Source organism: Urtica dioica, chromosome 4 (assembly GCF_054948205.1).
Source record: "Urtica dioica subsp. dioica isolate 48M chromosome 4, U.dioica_male_clone48M_v1_H2, whole genome shotgun sequence".
Classification (NCBI taxonomy): Eukaryota; Viridiplantae; Streptophyta; class Magnoliopsida; order Rosales; family Urticaceae; genus Urtica; species Urtica dioica.
Genome location: NC_142759.1, coordinates 19,901,153 through 19,922,632, shown reverse-complemented (window position 1 = coordinate 19,922,632; position 21,480 = coordinate 19,901,153). Strand labels below are relative to the sequence as shown.

The following is a 21,480-nucleotide window of genomic DNA, read 5'->3' as shown; positions in this document are numbered from 1 at the left end:
AACTCAACAAAAAATCAGAAAAAGGGTGGTATTTGATGCAGTAAATAATTTTAGGGTATAAAATTAATATTAATAGTGATGTTAGGGGTTTGTCATGATATTTCTAGAAATTCAAGGAATAAAGGCGCATTTCGATTAAACTCGGGGAGATATATGATATTTTCCCTTAATTTTTTTTAAATTGACTTTGTTTGTCATATTAAGGATAATTGTAAAAAATTAAATTATTAAAAGAAGGACATTAACTTAGCTTAACGGCTTACTAGAAATTCGGTTAAGTTAACTTTACCGTAACTTAACCGCAAAAATATGAATTACTTTTTATAGTTTTGCTGTTTTCAAAAAACACAGACAAGTACGAATTCTACAACCCAACGCCGAATCACGTTAAAATGTCCCTATAAATATCTATGCATTGATATTTTTCTCGTGATGGGATGGGACATTTAATAGTCATAAATGGGTTTTTGTTTCAATTATTGGCCGTCCAATTTCATCACAAACACACTCTCTGACTCCAGTTTTGTGCTGGTGTGTCTTATTCAAGCTTCCACCTTTATTTTGTTTCTCAAAAAATCATGTCACGTTTTGTAGGACTTGATTATCTCTATCCATTATCAAATTTGTAAACCGTTTCTATTTGTTGATAAAATCCACGTTAAATATTAGACTATCTCCAATCCAGGGGAGGAACTAGAAATCAAACTTAAAGGGAATCAATTTTAAAAATATAAAAATATCACACTATAAATACAATAAATTTCAAACTTAATATTCTTTAAATACACTACAAAATAATAAGATGGATCCCAAATAATACAAAATATTAATATCATAACAAGAAAAATTCATAAACAAAACAATATAAAATTGATAGATAGACTTATTTTGCTTAAAAAAAGAACTGTACGTCAGAACTAGTAGTCATCTCCTAAAGCTTTTTTTTAATGTGGTTAGGTTCTGAATTAAAATTGGTGAGGTATTTATAGAAGTTCTTAAGTCCATTGGTACATTATTGAGGGAGAAAATAAAGCAATGATGATGATTGATAATAGGGAGTTGAGCTAAATTGTGTTGCATTATTTGTGCAAACAAGTTGTACCCTTTTCTTTTTTTTTTTTTTTTTTTTTTTTTTTTTTTTTTCATTTTGAGAGGGTTTGTAAAGTATTGTATGTTGACAATCAGTTATCAAGTATGATATTTTACTTTGCTATATGTATATTTTTGCTTTTTTTTTTGTACAACTTTCATGTCTTTTTTTATTATTATTATTAGATGTTAAGGGGGGCTCGGGACCGTAAGTACATTCACCCTTATTCCAACACATTTCATAATAGACTATGCTTCCATCAAATCTCATTGAAGTGGATGAATAGATAAACTCCACACATAAAGTTTAATTATTCATTCCACTCAATTTTATAATAGATTTAAATAATATTTAAATAATTTAACTAATTGCAAAACAAACTCAAAATTTATTGTATTTTAATATTTATTAGCCACAATTCCAATGTGATATATATATATATATATATATATATATATATGCGCTATAGTTCATCACTCTTTTTTTGTCTATCTCATATAATTTTTTTTTTCATCAAAACTTCAAAAATCCATATATTCCTCATATGAGCTCGAAATTGAGTAATTCCAAATCTTATGGATTCGTGGAGAGGAGAGCTTCAAAAATAGACCTATTATGTTGGATGAAAGGCCCCGTCTACTGCTGTAAAATTTCGCCGGAGTCCACTATTGATACATTTTATGTTCACCGGCGAGAGGTGTTTTTTTTTTTAATTTTTTTTTTATTTATCATTTTTTCAAGACTAAGGCATAATAAAACTCCAGGGTCGTCATTATCGTCGTTATTTCTTTTCAGTGATATTCTAAGCTTTTTCTATGAAAAACTAAAAATTTATGAAAAAAAAATTATGGAAATAACTGGAAATTTCCGAAAATATTTTGGAAATAAATGAAAATTTAATGAAGATTAGTCTGAGTTTTTGGGTTTACAGAGAAAATCTAAGATTAGTAGGTTGAAATTTTTCTAGAAATTCGGAGCCCATAAGACTGTTCATTAATTGTCGATTTTTTTTAAAATTATTTACATTTTTCTTGTTAATTATAGCATGTTTAATATGATGATATTTAAGTGCACTATATTTGTCATTGACTATTTTCTTACATATCAATTTTATAATTTATTTTTTGTTACAAATTTACAACGCCCTTCTATTTATTTTGGTAGTTGATTTATTTATGTAAAATTTAATATTTCTTGTAGAAAGTAATATTTATTTTAAATAAAATGGATATATTAGATTAGAACTTAGGAGCAATGGACGACTTTCTTATTTGTACACGGTCAAATCTTAAACCGCGAATATATTTCGACCATTTTATCAGAAAATATCACATTGAAATTGTGGCTAATATACTGAATTTATTAGAATAAAAATTAATAAAATCGTTCATGCAATGTTGATTTTATAAAAACGCCCATGCACCTTTCTTGACTTTTTTTGTATACAACCGTCCAAAAAATGTTGAACACAAAAAAAAAAAAAAAAAAAAAAAAAAAAAAATTCAGTTAAGTTAAAGAAGCCAAATAGGATCTAAAATTCAATTCAAGCCAACAAAACGAGGAAAGAAACTTTAACGTTGCGTCTATGTATTGATGATTAGGTGACCAAACAATAATAATTGCCTTCTGCAAAACTCTAATTTACTCCTATTTTATATTATATATATATATATGTATATATATATATATGTATATATATATATACACACTTCCACCGTAAATATATGTTCTTGTTCAATACTTGTTTGCACCAAATATTTGAAATAATACTAGATTATTTGAAATAATACTAGATTATTAATGTGGTCATCAATAATTTAATGGTCAAGTTGGTGATTTGATGACCACCTTCTATTTGAATACTAAAATATTTATGTGTCATTGTGTTTTAAGTTGATTCGATGTCAGAATAAAATAAACTTAGAAGTTAGAATGCGACGCGTTTTATTTTGTGTTTTTGTAGAATAGATTATAATAACATAAAAAATGAGAGTATAACTTTTATTGGAGCCACTATCTTTTAATGGTCACAAATAAAAGTGATATCATAAAGAACATAAAATACTATAAAATTAAAGTTTCTTTTTGGCTAGTATTGTTACACGTATAAGATATATGTTGACTTATCAAGTTCAATCTCATTTTTGTAACTACTTAGGTAAAATTGGCATCCGGGAATTGACACAATTGACACAAATAATACCATATGAATGTCCCTTACCAAATATAGCCAAAAATGAAAAATTTGACACATGTAGTACCTAGACCACTGGGTAAAGACTATTATACCCTTAAAATTCATTTAAACGAAAAAAACCATCTGAAGCCAATTCCCTCTTTTTTTCTCAAAACTTTCCACGCACACCTCTTTATCTTCATCTTCTTCTTCTCACTCGGTCGCTCAACCTCCACGCTCAATCAAACCCACGATTTCGCTCAACCAAACCCACGATTTCGCTCAGCCCAACCCATCTTCGCTCTCTATCTCTCTCTCTGTCGCGCCTCTCCTCGCTCTCTAGCCTCTCTTCTCGCTCTATCTCTCGCACACCTCTTCATCTTCATCTTCTTCTTCTTCTCACTCGGTCGCTCAACCTCCACGCTCAACCCAACCCACGATTTCGCTCAACCAAACCCACGATTTCGCTCAACCCAACCCATCTTCGCTCTCTCTCTCTCTCTCTCTCTCTCTCTCTCTCTCTCTCTCTCTCTCTGTCGCGCCTCTCCTCGCTCTCAAGCCCCTCTTCTCGCTCTATCTCTCTCTCTTGAACCCGTTTCTTTCTCGCTCAAAAAGTGGGCTGGCCGATCTGTGTTTCTCTCTCTCCACGATCTCTATTTCTCGCTCACCCAAGATCTCAGTTTCTCGCTCTCTCTCCCCCGATCGCGATTTAGGGCTTTCTCGCTCAAGGTAAGTCTCGTTTTCCTTTTTTCCATTGAGATTGTTGTTATGGTTGATTTATTTAAGATGATTGTGTAGATTGTTGTTATCTGATAATCGTGATAATGAATGTTGCGATTTTTTTGAGATTGTTGTTATGATTAACTGGTATTTTTTTTAGATTGTTGCGATTTTTTTTTGTAGACTTAGTGAGTAACTGGGTTTTGTATGTATATTGAAAAGACGTGAACAATGGTAAGAGATGATATTTCCTTTGGTAAGTTGAAAGAAGTGAAGAAATTCTGAAATAGAAGGCGTGAACAACGTAAGAGAAGTGAAGCCAACCAATGGGTAGATATGAATATAGGATTTGTGGTCATCTGGGATCAATTTGTGGTCTTAGATGTATACAAAATGTTAGAGCAAAGATTGCATGAAACGTTGTTCCTCTATTTCTATGTGTGTGTGTTATGGTAACACCATTGGTGAATGAGTATTCCTTCTAATTTTTCTGTTATGGTAACAGTGATTCTGACTTGATTTGTTTTATGTTTTATCTTCAATGACGAAGTCTAAAGGAACCAAGGTAGAGGAGGTCTCCTCAAAAAGTGTCCGAAGAAGCACTAGGACGGTTTCGAAAAGGAAAATAATTTCGCCGTTCGACGATGACGACGCGTTCATCGTCGCACCACCAAAGATGAAGAAGGTATATAATAAAAATTAAGTGACTTAATTAGAGCAATGTATGGTTGTATTGTTATTTGATTTTGTTTTGTGTTTGATATAGACAAAAAACAAGGCTGAGTCCTCGGGCGTTGCGGCTGCGTCGGAGAGTCCTACCACTGTTATTTCCCGAAAAGTGAGTGTCACAAACTCATTTTGATCCTGGTTCATGACAGATGTGTCACGAAGTCAGCGAGTCCGTGACACATCTGTCACGAAGTCAGAGAGTCCGTGACACATCTGTCACGAAGTGGGTGAGTCCGTGACACATCTATCACGAACTCAAGCATAATGGTTTCACTAATAATGTCATTGACTCATATGTGTAGGAGTGGAGATGGTGTATACCGGAGTCCAACGTTGAAGGATTTTCCTTTAACTTCCACGGGGGATTGGAAAATTTCATCGCTCTCTTACTCGGCCGGAGCGCCGAAACTCAAGCTGGTTTCGCCCAATCATGTTTTGGGCAGTTTGTGGGGCAACCCAAAATAGTCCGGTCATCGGCGATTATAAGCCACCTGGTGTTGAGGACCGGGAGCTTCGAGGGAGAAACCACTGACGGGCTTCTAATTGAGATTGGAGGCCAAGTTCGGGAGTTCACGAAGAGAGACTTCCAGGAGATTACATTCCTCAAAGTCGTCGATGACTACGAGGAATTCAAGTTCGAGGGGGTTGTTTCTGATGACAGCCTCTTCAAAAAATTCTTCCCGGGGAAGTATTTGAGTCGGAACTTGGTCAACGAATTCTTGGAGGCGAGCATGGATTGGCCGACAGAAGTTCAGGTAAATTACCTGAAAATTTACTTCGTCTTGAATGTCCTCCTGGCGGACGACACGAAGAACAGGACACCGTGCTTAGAGCTCATTAAGGCGGTGGAGGACACGGACACATTCGGTCGCCATCCATGGGGCAACGTGGTGTGGAACTACCTTCTCGGCGAAGTCCGAAAGTTTGTGGAGAAGGTTGGCGAGCCATTGGAGCAAGGTAAAAAAAAAAGGAAGCTCCATCTCCCCGGATTCGTCGAGCCGCTTCAGGTTTGGAGGTACGAGTGTCTTCATTTCCTGACGAACATGGGGGTTTGTGAGAAAGTCTCCACCACAGCTCGGCCAATAATGCGTCGGTGGAAGTCTATCGGACTTGTTCAGGATGCCGCCATGAGAGGAATCAACTTCAATGATGTAATAAATTTGCAGGTTAATTCATACTTAATATTTATCACACTCATCTGTTAACTTGTCCCACATATAGGTTGAATTTCACGGACTCGGCGACACTTCTTCAAGCGTTGAAACCCCTTCTACGACGCTAGCGGCGGTGGACAAACGCCCGGAGAAAAAACCCAAAAAAGACGCTCCACAACCAGAAGCACCACCACAACAACCACCACAACAACCATCTCATACACAAGCACATACAGTTGAGGTAACACAATTTTGGGTTTCTATTTTAAGTTAAATAACCATTTTCCGTGACAGATGTGTCACGGAGTGGATTCATTCCGTGACAAATATGTCACGGAGTGGATTCACTTCGTGACACATCTGTCACGGAGTGAATCCACTCCGTGACACATCTGTCACGGAGTGGATTCATTCGTCAGCCAGCTTACTTTGTTATTTTGGTCATGGACAGTCCTGGCTCGACTCTCTCGAAAATTCAGTTGGAAATCTCCACGAGCGTTTTCACTATATGCAAGACGACTAAAAGAAGTTCAAAAATGATATTTTGGATGCGGTGAAGAGCTATAGAGTGGCTCTTGATGAACTAGATCAGTACTACGATTAGAGAAAAGCGTTGCAGTTAGAAAAGAAGCGCCGGGAGAAGAATGCCCGATTATCGACGAAGAGAAAGCGAACAAATTCAAGAAGTACGAAGAAGACATAGCGAAGAAGAAAGCGGAAAAAGAAAAGAAAAAAAAAGGAACAAGAGATGGATTAGTAGCTGAAGAAACTGCAGGAAGAAGAGAAGAAAATGCAGGAAGAAGAAGAAGAAGAGAGAAGAAGAAGATAATAAGAAGAAAGAAGAAGAGGAGAAGAAGAAGAAAGACGAAGAAGAAAAGAAGAAGAAAGAAGAAGACGAGGAGAAGAAGAAGAAAAAGGAAGAAGAGAAGAAGAAGAAAGAAGAAGAAGAGAAGAAGAAGAAAGAAGAAGAAGAGGAGAAGAAGAAGAAAGACGAAGAAGAGAAGAAGAAGAAAGAAGAAGAAGAGAAGAAGAAGAAAGAAGAAGAAGAGGAGAAGAAGAAGAAAGACGAAGAGGAGAAGAAGAAGAAAGAGGACGAAGAGGAGGAGAAGAAGAAAGACGAAGAAGAAGAGAAGAAGAAAAAAGACGACGAAGAGGAGAAGAAAGACAACGAAGAGGAGAAGAAGAAGAAAGACAACGAGGACAAGAGAAAAAGGACGATGACGGCAACGAAAAATAAGCAGGACATCGACGGCAAGAAGAAGAAGGACGATCACGCCAAGAAGAGCAAGAAACCGGAGGAGAAGAAGAAGGATTGCAACCAAAAGAAGAAGAAAAACGAAGTCGAGAAAGAGAAAAAGAAGCAAACGAGTCAACAAGAGGTACAAGATATGCAATAGACATATTATTTTGTTGTTTAAAATTTTAAATGCGGAGATGAGTGGATTCGCTCCGTGACAGATGTGTCACAGAGTGTACTTTGTCCGTGACACAGTGTCACGGAGTCGCTGAATTTCGTTATTTTGATTACACTCATGTTGAACTAAATGATTTTGAATGGCCAGGAGGACGAAAGTGATGTGGAAAACACACAAAGTCATCAATCTTGGGGTGATGAAGATTCGCCTCTCAATTTGGAAGTCCAAATGAATGCAGAGGCTATGGAAGAGTATGAGTTGTTAGGGACATGAGGGGTTCAAGAGGTACCTCCATTAATTTGATGGTTGAACTTAATTCTTGACTTGTTTAGAAGCATGACTTTATAACCATATGAATTGTTATCTTTTACGATTGAACTCAAATAAGCATATGAATTGTTATGAATTATTATTTTATGGTTGAACTCAACAATAAACTTGAACTCAAATAAGATATGAATTGTTATGAATTATTATTTTATGGTTGAACTCAACAATAAACTTGAACTCAAATAAGCATATGAATTGTTATGAATTATTATTTTATGGTTGAACTCAACAATAAACTTGAACTCGAATAAGCATATGAATTGTTATGAATTATTATTTTATGGTTGAACTCAACAATAAACTTGAACTCGAATAAGCATATGAATTGTTATGAATTATTATTTTATGGTTGAACTCAACAATAAACTTGAACTCAAATAAGCATATGAATTGTTATGAATTATTATTTTATGGTTGAACTCAACAATAAACTTGAACTCAAATAAGCATATGAATTGTTATGAATTATTATTTTATGGTTGAACTCAACAATAAACTTGAACTCTATTACTCTTGTTGGATAGATATATGACTTGAACACACCGAATCCCCATATCTTGATTGAAGACTCACCTATCAAGAAACATTTGACCCGGCAACGACGCAGCTTCGATAGGTTTACTCATTCCAAAAAGGTGTTGCCTTATCTGAGGTTCACGAATGCTCCGGATGTGCTTCCTGATGAACTGCCGCTGTCGGAGGTAACCAAACGACCAGACCAGGATGACGTTGACGTCATGAAGTTGTGGATCCAAGTTGGCTTGAAGAGGGGCCACAAGAACATATCTCAGGGAAAACCAAAATATAAGGCGGAGAAAGAAACCATAGCGCCTTCTATGGAACTTGGACAGATGGCTATCAACCAGAAGACCTTCTTCTACAACATGTGGCACGCGGACGGTTGGTTGTCTGATCATGTATTAATGTGTGTTAGTAATTTTTAAAATAATTCTTTTTTTGCAGCTCACTTCGTGACAGATGTGTCACAGAGTCAAGTCACTTCGTGACAGATGTGTCACGGATTCAAGTCACTCTGTGACAGATGTGTCACGGAATCAAATCACTTCGTGACAGATGTGTCACGGAGTGTACTTTGTCCGTGACACATCTGTCATGGAGTGAATTCACTTCGAGATACATATGTCACGAACTGAATCCACTCCGTGACACATTTGTCACAGACTACAATTACTCCGTGACAGATGTGTCACAGACTTAGGTTTTTAGTGGTCATGTTTATCTTTTGTCGTGCAGCATGTAGACGTCACGATGTACTACCTCTGGAAGAAGAAAAAGGCGGGTTTGTTATGTCACTCCTCCACCATCATGTCCACGGTCTTCTTTAAGTATATCCGAGATACTTACACTCAGTTCAATGCTAGCCACGATCCGGGTGTATTCTTAAAGAAGAAACTGAAAAAATGTGTCGTTGGCCACATTACCGGGGAGTCTGGAGCAGAGCAACTAGTAGACCCATGGGATGGGGTCGATGATGTCTTCATCCCTGTCATAGATGGCGGGCACTGGTATCTTCTTGTTGTCAACATGCGTTCAAGGTGTATAACGGTGTACGACTCCATGAGTTCCACCGGTGGACACCAAACGCTCGTGGGCACGGAAGTCAGAAACTTGGCCACCATTTTGCCATATGTTCTGCATGTCGCCGGCGTTCTACTCTCCAATGAAGAAATATTCAAGGTCGTCCACTACGATCAAATGCCACAACAAGACAATGGGTAAATATTTTAATTCTTAATTTTACATTCTTAATGACACATTTCAATTAAAGCATGCGTTTTCTTGTTCCTTCAGAAATGATTGTGGCATGTTTATGATCAAGACTGCCGAGTTTTTGGCGCACGACCTTCTATTGTCTGATTTGAAACAGGAGGACATGATCATGTATCGACAGAAGATGACCACCGAATTATACCGACACGGAGCGCTAAAACTACACACGCGTGGAAATGTCAATGTTGAGGCAACTTGAAATTATGTGTTTATGATTGTAGGCATGTGTTTATAACTTAAAAAAGGGATTCTAAGAACTTTATGTATTGTCTTGACATCAATTTCTTAGTTTAAAAGTTTATGTATTGCTTCGAAATCAATTTATGTATCACAAACTGACCTCATTTCGTGATAGATGTGTCACGGAATGAGATCACTTCGTGAACATGTGTCACGGAGTGTGTTCACGTCTTAACAATAAGATTGTTTTATAAACCATTCTTAACAATAAACTCAATACCAATAAAGTTCAAAACATTCAAAATGTAATACATAGCAAAACACCAAGGAAGTTCTAGATATTCAAGGATAAAAGTTGTCGAATTACAAACCAAACCAATGACCCATCCCCGAAGCCCTCATTTCTGGTGGAATTGGGTTGCGACACGTAGCTCTATTGTGACCTACACCTCCACAACGGGAACATTTACGAAGCGGGGCATCAGATTCTCCAAGAGAGGGAATCTCTTCTTAGGTCTACCCGCCGGACGACCTAAGAAGTTAGGTGGATTTACTTTGATCTGCTTGATTTCGTCGGGAAAAGTCCATGAAGATTCACTTCCTTGAGGATGAATAACCCCTGCATACGCCAATTTCCAATACTCGGTCGTGTAGTACTCTGCACAATAGCTCTCAACTGGTAGGTTGCGTAAGCGACAAGCCGCAATAGTATGGGCACATACAAATAGATCAGTTTGAAATTCTCGACACGAGCACGTCTTATCAATCAAGTTCACTGCCCATGGTATTCCATCTGTGTCTAAAACCTCGAATTCGTATACTGCAGAAGGTCGAACCTAAAACATAAGCAAAAAAAACTTTAAACATAACCACTCAGTCCGTGACATAGGTGTCACGAAATGACCCGATTCTGTGACACTTGTGTCACGGAGTGACTTCAGACCGTGACACCTGTGTCACGGACTGAAATCACTCCGTGACACAAGTGTCACGGACTCAGGTCATTTCGTGACAGAATTTAAAAATTAAAAACACACTATAACTTGCATATTTGCTGAGTCAACAAGTTTTTTTAACATTTCGGTATGATATTCCATTTGACAACACACTTTGAGTTGATGACGCCTTTTCTCGTCGTTGGTAGAACCAAACTTGCATTCTCTCCCTCAACCAATCAAGGCACTTCACTATTGAAAATGATATTGCTTTAACAGTTAACGCATTCAAAGACTCTGCGTTGTTTGAAGTTATGATCGTATACCTTGATGTCTTGAAAAAACAACGTGCCCACTTCTCATTTCCTATTTCGTTGATAAGGTACGTACGTATCAACGGGTCTTCCTTGTCCAACATGCGCATAAACTTTTGATATTCAAATATAGTATACGCTTTTGCTGCACCGTAGAACTTCCAATTGAATTCCTTGCCAAGTTTTTTGAATTTTTCCTTGATGTTATTCTTCACGTGGTATGCGCAAAAACCATGTTCTGCTCTTGGAAAAACTTTCTTCGCGGCGTTAATGATTCCGGTGTTTCGGTCGGATACGATGACCATGTTATCCCTCTCCCCCAATGCTTCCTTAAGTTTGTTGAAGAAATAAAACCAGGACTTGGAAGTTTCGGACTCACCAATACCATAGGCAAGCGGGAATATTTGCTCATTTGCGTCCATCGCGGAAGCCGTAAACATGCTGCCCTTGTGATAGTTTGTCAAAAAGGTTGCATCAACAATTACAACATGCCGACAATACTTCCATCCCTCTCTGAACGGAGCCAAAGAAACGAAAAAGTACATGAAATATTTATGACGGTCAGTTTTTAGGTCGATGAGAGAACCTGGATTCTTTTGCTCTAACATGTACTTGTATTTCGCAAGAGAGGCATATGACTCATCATCAGTCCCATACAAGGATTGCATTGCACATTCTTTTGCCCTCCATGCTTTTCTTTATGAAATATTGACTCCAACCTCTGTTCGCATGTTACTTTGAATCTCCTTTGGGGTACAACTATGTACAGTTGGATCAATAAATTTGTGTTTCACCCTCTCTCCAACCAACTTTGCAGTAGCTTGCGGTTGCCCTTTTTGTCTTTCCTCCACAGAACAAGTGTGCTTTGGATCATATCTTGAACCATAAACACATACACACGATAAAAAAACATTTTAAAAATAAAAGGGCATCCATCTGTCACGAAGTGCATCCACTCGTGTCAGGAGTGGATTCACTTCGTGATAGATCTGTCACAGACTGATTCATCTATGAAGAGAAAGGAAATTTCAAATAAAATCAGTTTTTAGGTCGTGAAATTTTACCTTCTAATTTCAAAACAATCCGTGTTCTTTAGCTTCATTGCCCGGACCGCCCAATCACAATTTTTACCCGCACAAATGACATGAAGTTTGAGCGGAGATGAGTTCTTCGTTTTGAACCGATAATGATTATTGATTGCATCCATCCGCAAATGCTTCAACAATGCCGCGTTGTTTGCATATAATCCATTTTTTTACACTTACCGGAGATAAAATGTCCAACACCTCAATATCGTTACTCTCGACACATGTATTTGATTCGGGAGCCGTAACCGAACACCCCCCATTCTCTTGGCTCGATACCTTCTCTTTTCTTTGTGATCGAGTTGGCGGCTGTGGTGGAAGAGGAGGCTCTTCCTGGTGTTGAGTATGTGGTGGAGCCTCTATCGTCAAAATAACTGGTGGTGGAGACCTTCTGGGTTGGGGTGTTGCCTGGCTAAAAGTATTGATGTCATCCCACCCAACAGTATAATTGTCGAAAGCCTCCGGACTTGGTACGTCCCATTCACGTGACTCGGATATAGGACTCGACATGTTTGGAATGATCCTGCTCCGATTGCAACCAAATCCACTCTCGCTTGTGTTTGGTGTTGGAGTGGATCCAATCCGTGGAGAAGACGCTTCATCCGCTTTTTTATTCTGAAATGCCTCCGGACTAATCTCAAGTACAAGATTCAACTTCGTCCGGTTCGGTTCGTTCTTCCTCAAGTACAAATAACATCGCAAACTTTCGTCGTCGTCTATGGTTGGCGGTACGAACCCGTCAGCTTCATGTTTGATGTTGATTGAATGCGTTGCAGGGGTCACGTTCAACCGAGCATACAATGTTTGCATCAAACTTTGGTAATTCAATTCGGTAGGAAGTAAAAGCGTAAGAGTACCACCCTCTTGATATACGCCCGGTTTTACCCACTTCCCGCTATGCTTAGCATATAAACATATTTCCGCCATACCTGTATATGTTCACTCATATTAGATATGAGTATTAAAAAACGGTAATTAACATGGAAAAACATCCAGTTCGTGACACTAGTGTCACGAAGTAAATCCAGTTCGTGACACCCTGGAAAAACCGGGAAGTGTCACAAACTGGATTCACTTCGTGACACCCTGGAAAAATCGGGAAGTGTCACGAACTGGATCCACTTCGTGACACTAGTGTCACGTACTGATTCACTTCGTGACACTAGTATCATCTCTTACTATTGTTCACGTCTTTTCAATATATATACAAAACCCAGTTACTCACTAAGTCTACAAAAAAAAATCGCAACAATCTAAAAAAAAATACCAGTTAACCATAACAACAATCTCAATAAAATCGCAACATTCATTATCACGATTATCAGATAACAACAATCTACACAATCATCTTAAATAAATCAACCATAACAACAATCTCAATGGAAAAAAGGAAAACGAGACTTACCTTGAGCGAGAAACCCTAAATCGCGATCGGGGGAGAGAGAGCGAGAAACTGAGATCTTGGGTGAACGAGAAATAGAGATCGTGGAGAGAGAGAAACACAGATCGGCCGGCCCACTTTTTGAGCGAGAAAGAAACATGGTCGAGAGAGAGAGATAGAGCGAGAAGAGGGGCTTGAGAGAGAGAGAGAGAGAGAGAGAGAGAGAGAGAGAGAGAGAGAGAGAGAGAGAGAGAGAGAGCGCGCGAAGATGGGTTGGGTTGAGCGAAATCGTGGGTTTGGTTGAGCGAAATCGTGGGTTTGGTTGAGCGAAATCGTGGGTTGGGTTCAGCGTGGAGGTTGAGCGACCGAGTGAGAAGAAGAAGATGAAGATGAAGAGGTGTGCGTGGAAAGTTTTGAGAAAAAAAGAGGGAATTGGCTTCGGATGGTTTTTTCGTTTAAATGAATTTTAAGGGTATAATAGTATTTACCCAGTGGTCTAGGTACTATATGTGTCAAATTTTTCATTTTGGGCTATATTTGGTAAGGGACATTCATATGGTATTATTTGTGTCAATTCTCCAATTGGCATCACACTCATGATTATTATTATTATTTTTTTCAAACGAAATCCGTATTATTGATGATTAAAAAAGAGCAAAATATAGAGAATTTGCAGCGGAGATAAGCTCTTACAAAATAACTGAGATTGTTCAGGAAAAAAATAATAAAGTAATCAATAAAGAAAACTAAGACTCCGGGGAGGTAAACAGTAACTGAGATGCAAAGATGCATCTGACGGGATTTCTCCCTCGCCCTCTAGTGAAGAGAACTAGTTTTTTTGGTAGGCCCTCAAAAGAATCAGTTCCTTTGGGGCAGATAAACCCGATGAATAAAAAACCATGACTTCAACGAGGTTGTTTCCGTCCTTGGGGTCTCCACGTTTACCTTTTGTGCCTTTGTATTTTCATTGGGAACGAGCCGGTTTGCCTTTGCCGAGTTGATTGCAGATCGTTGCTTCATCGAACAACAATCTGCGTTTTTTGGTGGACGAGTCGACGAGCAGCAGAATAGGCCCAAACGATGTGGTTGAAAGTTGAATTACTTTTTTCAGGAATTTAGACCATCTGACCTTGGGCTTTTCAGGCCCAAGCTGTCCATCCAAATTTGTGATGGGGTTCTCCAAATAAGGCCCAAAGTCAAAAGTGATACAAAATACAGAAGTCAGAAGAAACGATCCCATGCTTCAAGTTGCGCTCATCTAGGTCAATATTGTGAGCAATATTGTCGCCGGATATCGGGACTGGAGTTTGAGGGATTTTCAATCCCGTGATCGGCGGCGAGAGACCCTCTGGAGAGACAGGAAAAGACGCGCGATCTTCGAGGATTCGGAGTGAAACTTCAGGGCAAGAGCGAAGTTTTTTGATCGATGAGACATCGGGGTCTTTGGGTCACAAAAATCTCAGCGGAGAAGCTTTTGAAGTGGCTTGACCGCCGTGGTGGACTGGAGGAGCGGTGAGCGGGCGTTCGGCGACGCAAGTCCGTCGAAGCAAGAGAAGCACATGGAATCTGTTTGGAGCCAATGTCTGAGAGCATGGCGTGGAGTTCCCAATAAGTCAAGGACAATGATTGCAAGTGCAGGGCAGGAGGTAAGGTCGTAGCTGATGATTCTATGTCATTATGTTCTTCGTTTTTAAATAAATTAATGAATAAAAATAAATGGGAGTACACATATAAATATCAGAGTAAAAATCAACGAAAGTCAATAAAAGAGAGATTCATGACATTATTATCTATTTTTAGTTATATTTATATTATTTTAATTAAACAGAGGGAACGAACTCGATATTTTTGAAAATTAAAAATTAAAATTGACATTTCACTAAAACAAATAGTATATATAGATTATTTTTCCGAATCTTAATAAACTATGAATATTTTGCCGTTGCTTAAATTTAACATGACTATTATCTTATTTATTGCATTTGAAAAACATAATGTTGATACAATAATATCCTACCAATTTAACAGATTTTATAGATATGCAAAAAAAAAAAATTGATGTATATGCTTATCAATTTGAAGTATTATTACGTTTAGTTTATCAAATTACTCTATTATTGAAGCTCAGGATGGGACATGATATTTTTCTCATTTTTAATTTTAATTATATATACATATTTAAGAAGAAAAAAAAAAGCGGATATTCTTCCAAAAAGAATGAAAAAGAGCGGATATATTTATAGATATGGTTGCCTGATATTTTTATGTTATCTTAAAAAATTACTATTTATAGCAACTGTGATGGGTTGACGAAGAAAATGAGAGGAGGATAAATTGGTCAAGTCAAGTAGTTCCACTTTAGTAGAAAGTAATAATAAAAAAAAGAAAAAGAAAGCAAGGAATACAAATACATTACCGACAGAGAGTGAAGCAAAAAACCAGTCCTAATTCACTGAATCCCCAATCTCTTCTCTCTCTGCTCTATCGTTCTCTTTCTTTTTATCTCACAACCAAAATCAAAATCAAAATCAATTAGCGTCCATGGCAGCGAGGTCAAGCTCTCATGCGGCGCCGTTTCTGAGCAAGACGTACGACATGGTGGAAGATCCGTCGGTGAACTCGATCGTGTCTTGGAGCGATTCCAACAACAGCTTCGTCGTTTGGGACGCTCCTCTCTTCGCCAGAGATCTCTTGCCTAAGTTCTTCAAGCACAACAACTTTTCCAGCTTCGTCAGGCAATTGAACACTTACGTATGATTAAAATCGAATCGAATCTCCGTATATGTCGCTTTCTCTTTGTTTCTGTGTGAGTGTGTGTTATCAGGGTTTTGGTTTCGTGCGAAAGTAAAATACACTTTAGGAGCGTTGTGTTGAGTTTATATTTTATTACTTAATTGTTTTGATTGAAATGAAATTAAGAACTTCACTCGCTGTCTTTCTCTTTGGTTGTTGTAATTGTTAGGTCATTTTTGGTTTTAAAAAAGTTCATGTCTGTCACTCACTTAAGTTATTCTTCACTTTATTCGAGTATTCATTTCTTTCCAAAATAAAATACACTAAGAAGCCTTGGTGCTTTCTGTATATTCTATTACTGTATGGCTTGTTTGTAATGAGATTATTTTGCTAAGAATTGTTATTGCAAATTGAAGTTATATGGTTAAAAAAGTTCATGTCTGTCACTCACTTAAGCTTGTTCTATTACCTTTGTTGTTTGTGATTCGGTTAATTGATTGAAAATGAATAGGGGATTTTTACTTTTTGGGGATACTGTTTGTTAGTAGAATAGAAGGATGGTGAGTAATTTTATTTATGATTTTGGTATGATGAAGATTGTCTCGACTGTTACAGATGACATGACGGGCTTTCGGGTAATGGTTAGTACTTAGTTCTGTCGTTAATTAAAATCTACAAAGACGCATTGTTATGTTGAATGGTGGGGCGTCCACACCACGGTTGGTCTTGAGTTGAAGGTTTGTTTCTTTTCCCCCCTAATCTCTCAGCTTCTTTAGAATTTTAGTGATTGAGTCGACCACCAAACCTTTGAGCATCTGAATCAACAGGGTTAAATTGCATGAACAAATCATTTTAGTTCTTACAGAAATGTCGCAGGGCAACTCATTTGTTTCCAGGTATGCCTACTTTATCCCTAAGACTGAACACATTGTTAGGTTCAAGTTTTCTCTTTTGGGTTCCTTTTCTATCCCCCCTTATTTCTTCGAATGACGAGTAGTGTTATATTCTTGGTATTGATAAAGAATTGTTGAGATATTATGTGGGTTTTTTTATTATAGTTTTTTTAAGTAATAGAATTTAATAGCTTTTCCACATTCTAGTACTCTACTCATGATTACCACTTCAATGGTAGATTCATTGTTGTTTATAGAAGAGAGGCGATAGAACTGACTGGCTTATACCTTGCCGGAAAAGTCTTGCAAAATTGTATGGACGTTATGAAAACCAACAGGACAGGTAATGCTGTTGTCTAAGTAGTAAGTAGGAGTTTCGTGATATAACGAGGCCAATTCTTTTGTGTCAAACGAAGAAAATTAGTACTAACGAGGGAAAGGGGAGAGGTTTCATGTCCCCATGATTTATCCTTGTCATTGACAACTGGTAAGCTGCACGTTATTTGTTTTATCAGATATTTTCACTTGTTAAGAATATCTTGCTATTGCACTCTCTTCCTATCATTTTCAAGACTCGCATCTTTCTTTCTACTTTTCCGTTCAAAATATCGTGGGTGACTTTGAACTTTTTCTTATCGAGTAAGTTCTCTCAACTGTATCTTTGACTTCATAGTTGTACTCATTGGTAATTCATATCGTTCAGTTCAGTATGTGCTACTATTGCAAATGCATTGGATACTAGTATCACCATCCTTTTTTTCCTGGATACTCGTTCGTTTTCAAATTGTCTATTTATGGTAAAAAAATATTTCCTACAAGAGTTGCCCTAGACACTGCTTGTCCTACTGCTTACTGTTATTCGGTAATCAATTTCAGGGTTTTAGAAAGATTGATCCAGATCGATGGGAATTTGCGAATGAGGGTTTCATAAGAGGTCAAAAACACCTTCTCACGACGATCAACAGACGGAAAACTTCCCACCCTCACAGTAGTCAACAACAAGCACAAGGTCCGAATCCTCAGTCCGGGGTGTATGTCGAAGTGGGACAATTCGGCCTCGAGGAGGAGATCGATAGGCTCAAACGGGACAAGAACGCTCTCATGCAAGAACTCGTTAGGCTAAGGCAACAACAACAGTCTACGGATAACCAACTGTTAGGCGTTGGGCAAAGATTGCAAACGATGGAGCAGCGCCAACAGAAAATGATGACATTCCTTGCCAAGGCCGTGAATTCCCCGGGATTCTTGACGCAGTTCGTGCAGCAACAGCAAAACGAAAGTGATCAGCAACTCTCCGGAGGCCAGAAGAGAAGGAGGCTTCATAGACAAGAAGAGAAGAGCTCGCGTAACGGCCCTAATAAGGTCAACTCTCCAGACGGTCGGATGGTCAAGTTTCAGCCTTCGACGAGCGACGCCGCGAATTTGGCAGTCAGAGATGTTTGTAAAATGAACAGCGCGTCTCCAAGCCACCACCAACACGAGGCTTTACAGGCCGACAAGGTTCGCTCTTCTAATCCGGTTGACACTGGTCGTTTCTCCGAAATGATTCCAGAGGCTCCGCGAATTCCAGTCAAAACCTTTGTACACGCGGACTATGGATTTCCAACCGTTGCTCCTCAAGTTGCAGCCAGTTACGTAAATCCAGCTCAATCTGCAGCAGCTAATTTGCCCAGCTCTTTGGTGGAAAATGTCATTCCCGGCTTCATTCCGCCGCCGGAATCTCAGCCGCTGCGATCCGAAACGCTCCAAGGTGTTTACCGCGGCGACTCTGGGATCAGCAGCGGGGAATACGTGAACATCGCTGCCGCGTTGGACCGAACGACGGATTTAGAGGCCGGCTCTTTTTTCCCAAACGGCGGCGGAGATATCTTATCGGAGGAAGCCTCGAAGCTCCCGGGAATCAACGAGTCATTCTGGGAAGAGTTTTTCGCAGGTGGGGAGTCAGAGGAAACTGACTCGGTCTCTGGGGACGGTGGATTCGTGGACGATCAGAGTTTGTTGATGGAGAGCAACGAGAGCGCGTGGGACCACGCTCTTCACATGGATTTTCTCACCGATGGGATGGTCAACCTGTCATCACAATGTGGAAGGGTCTGATATGAATGAGCATGCCCCAAAACCCAGCTGTAGATACCTCTCTGCTACCACATCTATAGGTAAATTTTACACCACATATTAACCAAGTCTGGGATGAAACTTTTTCAATTTATTAATGGTGTTTTGAGTTCTCAATTTGGATGATCCTTTCGTTTGCAGAGAAAGTGGTTGACGTTGGCGGTTCATAAAAGCAGCGACCATTTCTTCGGGGAGAGAGAGAAGAATAAATGGCGGTTTTGATCATATCAGTCAGTCAATCTGTATTTTATTACTATGCTGTTGTTTGTTTATGTCTTGTTTTGTGGGACAAACATGCGGTGCTTTACCCTTTTGAATCTCATAGGGTTACTCAACTTGTATGCGTATCCAATCACTAACATCTTTTTCTCTGCTTTTTTTTGTTCTTTTCTTCTCATAAAGTTATATCAGGATTTTCTTTGGGCATCTAGCTCATTTTTAATTATATTTTTACTGAATAATAGCTACTGACTTGACAAGTGACCTGCCATGGGCCATAAGTGCTACACACTGTAATGAGATATTTTATGTTTGAAAAACACTGTGATGAGATATTTATTTATGTTTGAAAATATTTACGGTGCGTATGTACGGTCGCTATAATCATGACGTGTAATTACGTCTCGGATGGGAGGACGAAGTACGCTCAAAGCTTATTAAATTTTGAGAACTTTCTCACTCATATATATTATTCTCGAAAGAAAAAATATATAAAATTCGGTGTTTCTCAATCAACCAATAACATCTAATACAGATTTTACCAAATTTATAACAAATCTCGGATCTTTAAGAAGGTTTCATGAATATTTTTTTGAGGTAATTTCATGAAGTTTTTTCATAAGCAATTTCTAAAACTTTATTATGTTTCGCATTGTGTATCATGAAATTCAGTATTTTTTTAATGTAAACTTTTTAGTTTGCCGCTTAATCGATGCAATTGGCCACAAAATAAAATGTAGTTGACAGGTAGCAACATGACAATTTATTTGTTTTTGTCTTTTTGTTTTACCCCACAGCGTCAGGTTCTGGCTTGCTGCAACATTATACCGTAATAACAATGTGACGTAATGAATGACATAATGTCGAACTGAGACATCAAGTGATCGACGCCGTACTCATTATTGGAGGATATATACGATCCATATCATTGTTGAAAGTCACCGCCGTAATCATTACCAGAAGACATGTAGTGTGCCGTTCCTCTCTGTGTTCCACCTCCGTAATACGATCCGGTCTCAAAGTCAAAGTATTCTCCTGACCTAGTGAAATATATAATATATTACTTTTCATATTAATCATATGTACATTGTTTGAGAACTCCAAAATAATTAATTTTGAATACACTAAGATGTCAGAACTTTGATGCCGTGTCCAGTGATCTTCATCTTGTGTGGCTTGAAAACTTTGTTCCATAGTCCACGGATCGTAAGGTTGACCTCTACCACTACCTCCACCAACCTCTTGACTAGAACCAAACATGCTAAAGTCACCACCACCTTCATCATCATCACCATCATTAGGACCACTTTCTAATCGTTGCTTACGGCTCGTCCTAATTGTTGCTTCAATTTCGTATTCGTCATCTCAAGAATAGATTTTTGTCACCCACTTTCTGACAAAAAAATGAGGAGGTGGTGGTGCACTCCCTGAATCTCCACTAGGGCTAGATCTCCAAGCATCCTCATGTGTCTCTTGTCACCTTCTCTTAAGAGCTTGCAACATATCTTTTTTCGAATTGTTGGTCGGGGTCAAACTCTTCATGAGTAGGACCGAAGCGTCCGACCAAATGCTCGTCAACTGTTTCATCAAGAACGGACTAGTTTTTCTTCTTTTGAACAGTCACCGTCACTAGTGCTTTCATCTCGTCCCATACTTCTATAGGACAACTCGGACATTTCTTGACATTTTCTTCGGACCGTTTCCACTTAAGTGAAGCTTCATCTGTGTGATTCCTCCATCCCTCGTTACATGCCCACATTAATTGCACGTGAAGTGGTTCATATTTGTTGCAGCTGGTGTACAATGCTTATAATTCCTTCGTCGCTTATATTTTGATATACCTATTGTTGTTACGTTATGTGTTGGCTTATTTTTTTTTTAGAGCAAATTGTTAAGGAAAGATGTCGATCAACATGCTTCAGGATTTGTAGAGACATCTATCTCTTTGTGCGTAGACTGTATTTCTGACAAGTTTCTTATTTTGCCAGATTATTTCGCTGAAGACTTTCCTTGATGATCTTCACACATTTATGGGTAAGGAAACCCTAGTTCGACTTCCAGACATGTATGGCTGCTACTAAAGCCGAGTCGTTTCCCCTTAGCAGCTCTTGACGCTTTATCAAAATATTTAGGGTTCCTAGACGTGCACGATTGGCGCACTGGGAAACTATTTGTTCTGGTAAGAGTGGTGTAATTCTACAAATACTATTCCAGAAGTCT

The 21,480-nt window shown here is 38.4% G+C and overlaps 2 protein-coding genes across 4 annotated transcripts; one reads left to right on the top strand and one right to left on the bottom strand.

Moving 5' to 3' along the window:
- Positions 1 to 10,028: 10,028 nt before the first annotated feature.
- Positions 10,029 to 11,502, bottom strand: LOC149401076 (uncharacterized). Its single transcript, XM_089610595.1, has 2 exons — positions 10,738 to 11,502; positions 10,029 to 10,421 (listed from the first exon to the last, which is right to left on the bottom strand). Exons 1-2 carry the CDS (start codon positions 11,500 to 11,502, stop codon positions 10,029 to 10,031), a joined length of 1,158 nt encoding a protein of 385 aa, XP_089466721.1.
- Positions 11,503 to 15,697: 4,195 nt separating this feature from the next.
- On the top strand, positions 15,698 to 19,520 carry LOC149401075 (heat stress transcription factor A-1b-like). Of its 3 annotated transcripts, none has more exons than XM_089613455.1 (4): positions 16,057 to 16,770; positions 16,861 to 17,723; positions 17,803 to 19,082; positions 19,183 to 19,520. In XM_089613455.1, exons 2-3 carry the CDS (start codon positions 17,721 to 17,723, stop codon positions 19,021 to 19,023), a joined length of 1,224 nt encoding a protein of 407 aa, XP_089469581.1. In that variant the 5' UTR covers positions 16,057 to 16,770; positions 16,861 to 17,720; the 3' UTR covers positions 19,024 to 19,082; positions 19,183 to 19,520. The 3 variants fall into 3 exon arrangements, with proteins under 3 accessions (XP_089469583.1, XP_089469581.1, XP_089469582.1); XM_089613456.1 differs by having other exon boundaries at positions 16,057 to 16,929; positions 17,166 to 17,723; XM_089613457.1 differs by lacking the exons at positions 16,057 to 16,770; positions 16,861 to 17,723 and adding an exon at positions 15,698 to 16,051.
- Positions 19,521 to 21,480: the final 1,960 nt, after the last annotated feature.

Bases quoted from the DNA above. Each gene is read 5' to 3' on its own strand.
- LOC149401075 (XM_089613457.1), top strand. From the start codon at position 15,842: ATGGCAGCGAGGTCAAGCTCTCATGCGGCGCCGTTTCTGAGCAAGACG. The intron at 16,052-17,802 runs GTATGATTAAAA...AATCAATTTCAG, and splicing joins TCAGGCAATTGAACACTTAC to GGTTTTAGAAAGATTGATCC.
- LOC149401076 (XM_089610595.1), bottom strand. From the start codon at position 11,502: ATGCAATCCTTGTATGGGACTGATGATGAGTCATATGCCTCTCTTGCG. The intron at 10,422-10,737 runs GTTTGGTTCTAC...CTTATGTTTTAG, and splicing joins GGTTGAGGGAGAGAATGCAA to GTTCGACCTTCTGCAGTATA.